The sequence below is a fragment of the Corylus avellana genome, chromosome ca10, assembly GCF_901000735.1.
Source record: "Corylus avellana chromosome ca10, CavTom2PMs-1.0".
NCBI classification, from domain to species: domain Eukaryota; kingdom Viridiplantae; phylum Streptophyta; class Magnoliopsida; order Fagales; family Betulaceae; genus Corylus; species Corylus avellana.
Window position 1 is genome coordinate 22,240,338 of NC_081550.1, and position 12,397 is coordinate 22,252,734.

The following is a 12,397-nucleotide window of genomic DNA, read 5'->3' on the forward strand; positions in this document are numbered from 1 at the left end:
AAAACACCTTTATTTTTGAAGAAAAAAAAATTCAAATAAAAAAAGACCACATTTGATGATATTGCTTAAAAAAAAATTTTTTTTATTTTTTTTTTAAAAAAGTTGGGCAAAAAAGTTGTGCATTTATCATACATCTTTTATTTATATTCAGCTTATGTAGAATCTACATAAGTTTACAAATTTAATGGTTAATTGTAAGAAAATATGAGCCAACCATGAATAATTTATTTATATTCGATGAATGCCACGTCAATCGTGTGAAGTGAGCGTGACCAAATAGGCGTGAAGTGTTTTAGCATTACTCTTGAGAAAAAAGAAAAAAAGAAAAAAAAAAACTTTACAAAAAAAGGAAAAGAAAAGAAAGAACAAAAAAAAAAAAGAAATGCAAATGTTCATAGCACGCCAAACACGCCCAAGTCAGGTGACAACTAAGTGACTTTCATCAAACGTGGCAAATTACTGCTGGACCACGTAACTGTTAGAACCAGATTCGTTGTCATACAAGATCGACTGCAGACGGTAATAACCCAAAATCGACTGCAGACAGTAATAATCGTCCTACTCCATCACCACGATGACGTTTAAATTCCCCAAGCTTTTGAAATCTCAAAGCTTTTGAAATCTCCCTTTCCATGGCTAACCCTAACACCAACTATTGATTTCTCTCCGAAATCAGTCGGAAACCTTTTCTTAGTAAATCCCCAAATATATAGTTTCAATTGCATTTTGCTTGTGTTAATGGACACGGACATTTGCCGCTGGATATCGGAATCCGTGATGCGCAACACTGCTGCGCAAGACCACGTGATAAAGAAACTCCTCCGGGCCCTCCCGGTCTCCGGCGCCGACTCGCGGTTCAAGAAGACGGCGGTGCTCCGAACGATACAGGCCGAAATCTCGGACGCCTTGCTGACCGAGACAACGCTGGATAATCTGGAAGTAATGGAGGAACTGGACCGATACGACGGGGCTGAGATTTCGGAGGCGTTGAAGGCGGCGTACCGTGCGGTGGCGGTGGAATGCACGGTGAAGTATCTGGCAGGGAGTGGCGACCGGCACGGGAAGTACTTTGAGGCCGTGAAGAGGGTGTGGAGGAGGAGGATTGGCGGTTTGGAGAGGTCGAGGAGGAGCGAGCTGGTGACGGGCGAGTTGAGGCGGTGGGGGGATGACGTGGAGGCGGCGGTTTGGGACGCGGAGGTGGCGAGGAGGTTGCTGAAGGTGAACACGAGGAACGAGGCTTTAGAGGCGGTAAGGGTTTACTTGGGCGAGGCCTGGGTGCTTATGGGTCCGACGTTTCTTCAGTCCGCTGCGGCGGTGGCCGAGACCGATGGTGTCCAGAGGGCCGGTGCCAGTGCAGGTGATATGGCTGTGAAGAATGCGGTGAACCGGTTCGAAGAAGTGGCGGCAAAGAATACGCCTAATGTGGGTGAATTTGCTGTGAAGAAGGTGAACCATGTTGAAGAGGTGGCGGTGAACACGCCTTGTGTGGGTGCAATGCACCAGGTTGAAGGAGTGGCGGGGAATACGCCTTGTGTGGGTGCAATGCACCAGGTTGAAGAAGTGGCGGGGAATACGTCTAATTTGAATCAGGAAGTGGGTGAATTGTCCGGGGAGACAGCAAATCAGGTGGCGTCGAATACACCGAATGTGGGTCAGGACGTGGGCGTGAACAGTAGTAGACCTGAGTTGTGCAAAGGAGAGGGAAGGGGATTGGTAGCTTTGCAGAGTGGAAGCTGGGACTTGATTGTCAGGGATAGAGCTGCTGCAGGGAGAGTTGATGGTAAATTTAATTCCTACTATTTTTAATTTTTTGATCCTTTTGGTTTCAGTTGCGAGAATGGATTTTCATTGATATGGACTTTTTTATTTTATTTTTTTTAATAAGTAATGGATACATATCATTAAAGCGAAAAGCGCCCCGAAGTATTCAGAATTATAACGGGAAACACCTAGCTAGGACAAGCGATATGAACTTAGCTATTGATACTCCTTGAAACGTTGCTTTCTTGTTGTTGTTTCATTTGGTTGCTGGGCAATTATAGGGTTACCTTCAATCATTTCTGTTGTTTTCTTTGTCATCTGGATTTTAGGTAGTTAAATGGGGCAAGATGTAAATTTTGTGCTCTTCATTTTTTTTCTTCTAATGTTGCTCTTTATTAGTATTGGTTCTCAAATTTTCTGTTTCACATCAACTTATTTCTGCTGCTCTTGTCAAAGCTATTAAATTTTCGTAATTGAGTGTTATTTAAATGTATACATAATTATGGTCGTCCCTCTGTTTGCTTGTGTTTTGTTGGTTTAGTTATTGCTAAGGCTTGATTACATTCCCAAGCTTCAGAATTATATGGCTAAAGATTCGTTTTTCTCTTTTGATTTTTTGGGTTTTTCCCCTTTCATTTTACTTAGAGATACAAAAGGGGGCTGAGCTGCCCAGACGCAAGCATGCTGTGTGGCATAAGCGCTCTAAAGGAGTTAAGATTACTGATACAGAGGAAATGGTCATTGACGCATCATGTAGCAAATACGATTCCCTGCCTACCTCTGAAGTTAATAAAGTACAAGAAGCTCTTAGATCCAGTTCTTTGGAGTTGAGAGCAGTGGTGAAGGACCCTCTTCCTGATGCATTACGCCTGGCTGACACTGTAATATCTAACTTGGCGTCAAATAAGCAGCATGAACCTTCCGTAGAAAACCAGGGTGGAAAAGACGTTGATGCCCCCAACCCATCTGTTAACACTGGCGGTGAACCTGCACAAACTAATGACTCTAATCGTGGAAATCAGTCCTGCAGTCATCAGAGCAATGCTCGTCGACCAAGCTTGATGGAGCGGAATAGCACTGCCCATGCTTATGAGGTACCCGTGTTCATGTTATGCTTACTGGTTTGTTTTCAAATTGTGTGGTAAATGGAACTATAATATCATGGTACATGCATATAGTTGATATATCATGTACCTAAATTATTTACACATCATTTTTGAAAGCTGTCTATGTCATTGATTGGTTTACTTGTTAGAATATTTGTATGTCTGGGTGTTTGTTTGCTTGTTAATGTTTGTATTGGTGTACATCCAGGTTTTCCTATCTCATGGTTACAATCGAAAAGAGTTATTTAATAGCACACAATCAACGTAAGATCATCTCTTATCAATTTTCACTTGGAAAGCATTGAGTTCTGGGGTTTTGGTGGCACAATGTCTGCACATGTTGGTGCATGCTCGATTCTTTGTTTGCTTGTTAGAATGTTTGTTTTGGTGTATTGCTAGGTGTTTTGATCTCATGGTTACATACATTCTCTGGTGTATATGACCTTTTAATTTGTTGGATTGCAAAACAAAGGCAGACTTTAATAGTTTTTATAATTTTCTTGTTAATTTGCTTTTGTTTACCAACTATACCCAATCTCACTCATTGGGGTTTTATCCAATTGCCATATAAGTTTTCTGAATCCTCCAACAATTTTTGGTCGATACTAATTTAGCCATATTTATTTATGGACATAGCAAAGTAGTCACTTTAAAGTTTCACTACTGAATAGCCAAAGAGAGTAATCCTGCCAATATATATTTAGCTATTGGAGCCCTGGCTGCCCGTGGGCATTGATATGATTTAGGAAGTAGTCTTTCACTTCTTAGAAAGTGTTTTCATATACAAAACTTTCCAATAGGGTATGAAAGGGAGAATGAATTCTTCCTCTCCATCATCGTACTAAGAGCATGTTTTACATTAACGTGGTGTATGGTTTGTGGAATCTTAACATTCCCCCGGTATTCACATTCCTAGGAATGTGAGGTTTGGAGGAATATGATTATTCCCACTTTTGGGTATGATCAGGAATTTAATAGGATTTTTGGCAATATGAGATTTCCATGTTTGGTTTAATCCTAGGCATCCTGTAGGAATTTTTTATTTTTCCCAAAATATCTTTATTCATGTGCATAAGGTTGTTCGAGACAAAATTATGTAAAAATTAAACAAAAAATGACAGGGAATTGAAACTATATATAGACCATGGTTTTTCTTTCATTTCCCAATATATAATCTATATATATTGTTTGATTTATTTTCTCTATTTTCATCTATAAGAATTTATTCATTTTCTTTTTTCGTGGAATAAAATGGTCCCTCACTTTCGTATACAGATTTTACATTCATTTTTCATTTTTTATGGAATAAAATAGTTCCTTATTTTGTATACGAATTTTACAAATTGTCACAATCAAACCCTAAAAGATACATTAAAAAAAAAAAAAAATGTTATGGGTACCAAATTGTTTACTAAAAGATGATTACCAAAATGATGTGAAGCTTATTCATTGGTACCCGTAGCATTTCCCTTGATTAATTATTTTGATAATCTCCAATGAATAAGGTTCACATTATTTTTGTACACAACTCTTGGTAAAAGTTTTGATACTCATAGCATTTTTCTAAAAAAAAAAAAAACCATAACAAGTTTTGTAAGGATTGTGGTTTAGCTGGCTCAAGTGAAAGGTGTAGTGCCTTGTTAATAGAACATATGGGCAAGGGAATGTGGACATTTTTGTCATTTTAAAGAAAGAAAGCTTTCTCAAGGCACTTGGGAGAGAATCCACATTCCCTTGTGTATTTGGATTCTCTTCACTTTAAGTGTAACAAGGAATCTTAAAAGATTACTCAATCCAAACACGTTCTAAGTGTGTGATAGTGTTTAATTGCTATTTGTATCAATAAATTTTCTTTTAGTAAAAAAATTATTGTTAAGTTGGCATACAGTTATTTTGCATATTGAGAGCATTATATATGTCTTTGCAGTGGGATGATTCAATAGATGACTCACCCGAAGGAATGACCGAGGATGCAAGTAGACTTCACCTACCCAGCCGAAGGAGAAAGCTTGTTTCTCCCTTGAAGAAGCAGGAGGTTACAAAGTTTGCCAGAAGGAGACAGATAAAGAGATGGAGTTTATTGGAGGAAGACACTTTGAGGACTGCTGTGCAGAAGTAAGTGCTTGTTCTGATCTTGAGAAAACTCATTACTAGAATTTATTTTTAAAGATTGTCGGACATCTAATTGGTTTGAGATTTAACAAGTATGTAAACTTTCTCATTCTCATTTGTCTTATTTCTTAATGAAGGTATGGTAAAGGAAACTGGAAGCTTATCTTGAATTGCTTCCGTGATATTTTTGAAGAGAGGACAGAGGTAAATTATTTTACTCATTTACAATGCTTTAGTTTTGCTTTGTAATCTTTGCACCCAATATATAAGTGGGAGGTTACTTTGTCCAGGTTGATCTAAAGGACAAGTGGAGAAACATGTCAAGGTACTGACACCTCAAAACAGCCTTCATCTTTTTTGTATTTTGCGCCAAAGCTTTATATAACTTAGAAGTTTTTTTGGTTCATCCCTTAACCCTCCATGTTAATACCCAAACATGGGTTATACAACATCAAGGATACCTTACTTATCAAAAAAAAAAAAAAATCAAGGATACCCCCACTTTGCAGTGTTACTTTTTGCATTTTGCTTGAGAGAGGTAGTCTCTTGCACCTTTTTTTTGTACTTCTCTGTCTAGATAGAGATTCTCAGCAGCATTCTGTCTAAATTGTTAGCAATTTGGACAGCTTATTACTGAAGATCCGGATCCTATATGTCTACGTTAGCAAGGTTATACAAAGTTAGGGATGTGGATGGAACATAAATTATATAGTGCTTGGGATGTGTACATTATTTGTATATCTTGTTCCCATGAATGAAATGTACGTATGTTGATGTAACATGACACATGGCAAATCAAATTGATGAGATGGCCTGAAACGCACGATCAGGTATTTTTAAAGCATTTTTGTCTCTTAATAGCCTTTTTGACACAATGTAGTCTTATTTTTATTAACTTTTCTCTTGTCATCTTATCTGGAATACAGCTGGTCAAATTTTGAGGAATGCTAAGTTTACAAATAAGTTTTACAAAAAAACTTTTACAACATGATGTGGCACAATTTGATTAAAAATGAGATAAATTTAACTTTTGAGAAACCAATCATATTGTGTCATATTATGTTATAAAAGTTTTTTTGTAAAATGTGTATGTAAGCTTAGCATATTTCTCAAATTTTAGTACTTGTTCATAGGCGGTGTGTCTAATTCAATGTAGATTGACACTTGTGTTGACTATTTACGAATGAGTGGTTGTGTTACAACTTTTGTTATAAGATTTTTTACAAATTGACATGACAATTTATAATTAGTAAATGATTTATTAATCATACACTCTTAATCATTTTAATACGTCAATTTGTAAAAAAATTGTAATAAAATTGATAATATCTCAAGCAATTTCTGAATAGAAAGAAAACCAATTATATTTTTCCCTTTTCAACTCATATTTTTCCAAAAAGACAAGCCGAACTTGTGGTGGTGGGGGAAGTGGAGCTGTAGATTAGACGGGTATACCAAAGAAAACACAAGAAAAACCAAACAGAAAAAAACTGGGAATAGATGGGAAAGGGAAACGGGAGGTTGGGAGGAGGGAAAAGAAGAAGCTCATCTCTCCTCTTTGAGCACTCGCAACGAAGGTAAAGAGAGTTAGGAGGAGGGACTTTTTCCACACACAGGAAAGTGAGAGCTTCTCTCACTTAAAAGAAGAGAGACAAGTTCGTGACTTTCAGCTCCCACGACTCCTCTCTCTCTCTCTCTCTCGTGCATGCACACTTTTTATTGAAGATTTCCAGAGACAAGGAGTCAATCATGTTGGCATGAGTGTCAATTATTCCAAAGATGATCTTATCATCAGAAAGCACAAAGAATGCAGATGTAGAATTAAGTTGTGCTGCTCATATATAACAAGTTCAGTATATAGATTGGACACAAACTCTGCAATTCGTACACAATATGACATTATATTCCTTATAATATTAGACACAACAACATAGTATATATGTCTGAGTTATGTCCATTTTAATATTATCTTAATTCTTAACTAAAAAAAAAAAAAAAAAACAGACACAACAGCATTGTGCTTGAACAAACGGTCGCTAGCTAGCTTCCCTGGAGCTTTATTTCCATCCATATTTTATTAGAAAAATGCTCTAAGCTATAAGTGCATACAATATTGGTCTTACTGCACCCTGCAAAAAAGATCAAATTCATAACGTTAGTATGTTTAATCATGTCCTACTAAAGAATTCAGACAAAAAAAGAAAAAAAAATAGTGCAGGTAATCCCATCAGTCAAAGAAAGAAAGGAATATATAGATTTACTTGGAACAGTCGGTAGTGGCTGTAATTGTGTAGGGACAAGTATGGTTGCATTTCTCGGGAAGGGTGCTAACGAGATCGTAGTTGATTCCTGGGATGAGTGAAAGACCACTCATGATGCAACTACATGCGGCTCTGTCTTCTTCTACGGTGTTGGAAGCATCATCCAATGTTGTTACAGCCTTACAACAAACGGTCGGTACGGCCCCTCCGATGATCGCGTAGGGGATGCATGGAGCCAGCAAGGTTGTGATCTCAGGGCATGATAGAGATGCTTCAACATCAGAATTAGCCATCAACATGCATACAATAACAACTATTGTGTATGCCTTCTTAAAAGCTGCAAATTTTGCCATGCCCATGCGGGAGTAATTTTGTTGCCTTTCTTTGCTTTTATTTCTGGGTAGATATTATTTATGGGGACAACAACATGGCTACCTAGGCTTTATATAGAGCGTAACCCTTGGGTCCCATATTGAACAGATGAGTTGTATACTTAGAGTGAGTGGTTTAGAGAACACGGCTCTGGAAAAAAAATGTCTTCTTTATTAGGAGGATGAGTTGTTCAAATATAGTGACTGAGTTGTTAGAGAGAATGCCAACAATGGTGGAGGTAAGTCTAATGGCCGCATGAAAACAGAGACTGGGTGAGAAGATTTTTCCTCAATCATGATGATTGTTGGCAAGATGATCTAAAAATGCTTCTGGACCTACATAGGGAAAAAAGAGTTTCCATGAGAAGATCCAAAAATGCTAGTGGACCTTCATGTGGAAAAAAGGATTTTAGTACAACACCTCAACATAGCTTGCAATTTTTTGTATTTACTATTTGAATAATTATAAAACTCTTATATTTACTGTCCGAATTACTATACTCACAATTATTGAAGATTTGCGTCCATATCCATACTTTAACAACGTTACGCAAAGTTAAGGATCTGGATGCATTAAACATGAATTATATATTGTGTACATATCTTGTTCCCATGAATGAAATGTATGTATGTTGACATATATATTATGACACATGGCAAATTCAAAATGATGGGATGGCCTGAAAAACGGACTGATGTATGAAGTAAATTTGCAGTGGAATTATGGGATAGAAGTTAAAAACTTTAAGAGAAGTACAAAGTAATTAAAGAGGATGTCTTCAGAAAATGATTGGCGGTTATCCACCAAACCAAATCTATGAAGATTGATATTATTTGGTTGGTTTGTGGATGGACTCAACTATTGCAATAAAAGACTAAGCAAAGTGCCAAGTGGAGCTTGAATATCCCAATTTTGACTAGTCGGATTTGAACAGTACTTGTTCATAGGCGGCGCGTTTGGTTGAATGTTGATTGACACCTGTTTTGACTATTTATGGATGATTATTTTATTTTATTTTGTAAGTTGAATAATTATTGTTAGAAAAGTTATGATTTTGACGTTTTATAATTGATAAAATGATTAGTTGTTGATTGACTTGTCATCTACTATATACAGTAATACATCTAATCATTTCATCAATTATAAAATGTTACGTCGTTTCATAAAAAATATTACAATAAAAATTATAATAACGGAAGAAATACCAATCAAGGCAAATTAAAAGAATTAACTTGGTTTAGCCATATGTTTATGAGGAGTAGAGATTTCCGGCTGCCAAATTGAGGCAGCCAAGTTTTAGACTTTTTTTTAAAAAAAAAATTTAAATTGAAGAAGAGAGATATTAAAGGGAAATCTAAATTTGAAGTATTAGAACCAAATTTGAGGTATTAGCATCAAATTTAGGATGATCGAATCTTTTTTTGAGTGATATCATCCATAAAGGATTAATCTTCCACCCTAAATTTTAATTTTGAATCCAAAAATAAGTTTTGAGGCATTATAAACTAAATATTAACTCATAAAAATTTTATTAACAAAAAAATAAAATTTTATTATTTTTTTTAATATATGTCCAATGCTAGGGCTAGGCTGCCAAATTTTGACAGCCGCATAGCATGACTCGTTTATGAGATATGATATTTACTATTTTCAGCTGCCGCTTAAGAACTCATTTCGCCACAAATCAAGGCCGCTTAATAACAAGATAATGTTCCATTTTGATAAGCATGTATGTATTTACATAATCAACTCACGGAACTCCTTTTTCCACATTTTTGGATCTTCTCACGGAAATTCTTTTTCCACGCGATGGTCCAGTTGAATTTTTTGGGATTTTCTCATGGAACTCCTTTTCCATGGACAAGAGCACTTTGAACCATTCAAACAAGAAGCTCAAGATTTTCATTTGCTTCATCATACTTGGGGCCCCCTTTCAATAATATCAGATGTTGCATTGATTACAAGAGCAGTCAAATCAAAACCTAGTGACCACAGTCCACATAGAAAATGACAATGACAATGAAAATTTGAGTCAAACATGTGTACTAGTCTCACTTGGGTGGTGGCCTAGCTACTGGGTTCTTTTGTTTTTCTCATCTTCTGTTCGGTGAAGTATTGGGTGCTCTTTTTGATTGCTTAGAAGCAAAATTTTTTCACTTTTTAATAATATTTTTTTACCTTTTTTATATCAATTATTATTCTTTTTTTTTCACCAAAAAATGAACAGTATTTAAGCATGGTATAGCATTTACCAAACAATGCCAAAGCATTGAACAGGGTCACACCTGGTTCAATGTTAATTGACACCTGTCCTGACTTTTATAATTGATAAAACGATTAGTAATGATAGTTAGGCTCAACCTCATTTGTCAATGACTTTTATAAAATGACCTCTCTCTCTCTCTCGCATGCACTTTTTATTGAAGATTTCCAGAGACAACGAGTCAATCTTGTTGGCATGAGCATCGATTGTTACAAAGAAGATGATCTTATCATAAACCACAAAGAACGCAGACGTACGTAGAATTAAGTTGTGTTGCTCGTATATATATATATAACAAGTTCAATATATAGATTGGACACAAACTCTGCAATTCGTACACAATATGACATTATATTCCTTATAACAGATCGACACAACATAGTATTATATATATCTGAGGTCCATTTTCGTTCTACTGGATCCCATATACATTCTTTTTTCATGTAATGAAATATCATCTTTCCTATATATATATATATATATATATATATATATATATAAAAGACACAACAGAATTGTGCTTTAACACACGGACGGTCGACGCTAGCTAGCTAGCCAATTCCCTGTAGCTTTACTTTCATCCATATATATTTTATTAGAAAAAAGCTCTAAGCTAGAAGTGCATGTATACAATATTGGACTTACTCCACCCTGCAAAAAAGATCAAATTCATAACATTAGCATGTTTAATCATGTCATACTAAAGAATTCAGACAAAAATAGTGCAGATAATCCCATCAATCAAAGAAAGAAAGGAGACTCTTACAAAAAAAAAAGAAGAAAGAAAGGAGATAGATTTTACTTGGAACAGTTGGTAGTGGCTGTAATCGTGTAGGGAGTAGTATGGTTGCATTTCTCGGGAAGGGTGCTGACAAGGTCGTAGTTGATTCCTGGGATGGGTGCAAGACCATTCTTAATGCAACTACATCCGGCTCTGTCTTCTTCTACGGTGTTGGAAGCAGCATCAACTGTTTTTAAGCCCTCACAACAAACGGTCGGTACAGTCCCTCCGATGATCGCGTAGGGGATGCATGGTGTGAGTAAGGTTGTGATCTCCGCGCACGTTATTGATGCATCAACATGATGATCAGAAGCAGCCATCAACATGCATACAACAACTGTTGTGTATGCCATCTTTAAAGCTACCAACCTTGCCATGGGAGTAATTTTGTTTGATCCCTCTCACACTCGCGCACTATAATTAAGAGTTTATTTGCTTTATTTTTGGGTATATACGGGGGCAACAACATGGGTATCAAAGCCTTATATAGAGAGTGGGTGGTTTATAGAAAAACATACATGTAGGTTTAAGGAGAGAGGGTGACGCTCTAGTTTTGTATTGAAAATATTCAAATATGAGTTGTCCATATAGAGTGTGGTTTATAGAAAAAGATACTCATAATATGGCCATGACAAGAATATTAGGGATGGATTTAAGGAGGAGTTAATTTGTATGGCTGCGGTTCTTTAATTGGAAGATGAGTTGCTCATAGAGTGGGTACGTGGTTGCTTATTTACTAGGTAAAATTTTGCTTTATAAGTAATTTTAAAAAAAATTTAAATTGATAAATTATTTTGAAGTGATAGCGTAAATATAGTTAATTAACTTTTTTTCCTAAGTCGTTATAGAGTATGCCAACAATGGCGGAGACTTTGACTGTTACTGTCTAAGTCTAATGGACTGCATGAAAACTCAGACTGAGTCAGAAGAATATTCCTTGGTTGTTGGCAAGATGATCCAAAATGCTACTGGAACTTCATGTGCAAAAAGGAGTTCCTTGAGAAGATCCCAAAATGCTAGTGGACCTTCGTGTGGAAAAAGGATTTCCGTGAGAAGATCCGAAATGCACGTGGAAAAAAAGTTCCACGACAAGTGGCCGGAGAAACATGCCACGTACTTGACGTACGTACACCAAGAGATGGAACTAGAAATTATTATGGGCTAGGAACCAAAAAATGTTTGTGTTAGGGGCTAACTGGCTGAAAAAAAAAAAAACTTTGCTTTTATTTATGGGTATTTATGGGGACAACAACATGGCTACCTAGGTTTTATATAAAGCGTAACCCTTCCGTCCCATATTGGATAGATGAGTTGCTTACTTAGAATGAATAATTTATAAAAAGACACTCATAACAAAGTGAATGATTGCTTATTTACTAGGTGAAATTGAGTTTTATAAGTGATTATAGAAAAACTTTAAATTGATTAATCTTTTTAAAATGATAATGTAGATGTACGTAGTCGACTCTTTTTTTTTTTGTTTGTTTGTTTTTGTTTCGAGTTGTTAGAGAGAATGCCAACAATGGTGGAGGTAAGTCTAATAGCCGCATGAAAACTGAGACTGGGTGAGAAGATTTTTCCTTAATAATGATGGTTGTTGGCAAGATGATCCAAAAATGCTGTTGACCTACATGGGGGAAAAAGGAGTTCCGATCCATGAGAAGATCCAAAAATGCTAGTGGACCTTCATGTGGAAAAAAGGATTTCAGTGAGAAGATCCAAAAATGTGGAAAAAAAGTTC

General features: G+C 36.4%; 2 protein-coding genes across 2 annotated transcripts; one reads left to right on the plus strand and one right to left on the minus strand.

The window, feature by feature from the left end:
• The first annotated feature begins 594 nt into the window (after positions 1-594).
• On the plus strand, positions 595-5,760 carry LOC132163923 (uncharacterized). Its single transcript, XM_059574299.1, has 5 exons — positions 595-1,780; positions 2,407-2,855; positions 4,795-4,982; positions 5,117-5,183; positions 5,270-5,760. Exons 1-5 carry the CDS (start codon positions 739-741, stop codon positions 5,309-5,311), a joined length of 1,788 nt encoding a protein of 595 aa, XP_059430282.1. The 5' UTR covers positions 595-738; the 3' UTR covers positions 5,312-5,760.
• Positions 5,761-6,536: 776 nt separating this feature from the next.
• On the minus strand, positions 6,537-8,049 carry LOC132164576 (non-specific lipid-transfer protein 1-like). Its single transcript, XM_059575106.1, has 2 exons — positions 7,241-8,049; positions 6,537-7,108 (listed from the first exon to the last, which is right to left on the minus strand). Exons 1-2 carry the CDS (start codon positions 7,597-7,599, stop codon positions 7,099-7,101), a joined length of 369 nt encoding a protein of 122 aa, XP_059431089.1. The 5' UTR covers positions 7,600-8,049; the 3' UTR covers positions 6,537-7,098.
• Between the last annotated feature and the right edge of the window lie 4,348 nt (positions 8,050-12,397).

Bases quoted from the DNA above. Each gene is read 5' to 3' on its own strand.
- LOC132163923 (XM_059574299.1), top strand. From the start codon at position 739: ATGGACACGGACATTTGCCGCTGGATATCGGAATCCGTGATGCGCAAC. The intron at 1,781-2,406 runs GTAAATTTAATT...CATTTTACTTAG, and splicing joins TGCTGCAGGGAGAGTTGATG to AGATACAAAAGGGGGCTGAG. The intron at 4,983-5,116 runs GTAAGTGCTTGT...TTCTTAATGAAG, and splicing joins TTGAGGACTGCTGTGCAGAA to GTATGGTAAAGGAAACTGGA.
- LOC132164576 (XM_059575106.1), bottom strand. From the start codon at position 7,599: ATGGGCATGGCAAAATTTGCAGCTTTTAAGAAGGCATACACAATAGTT.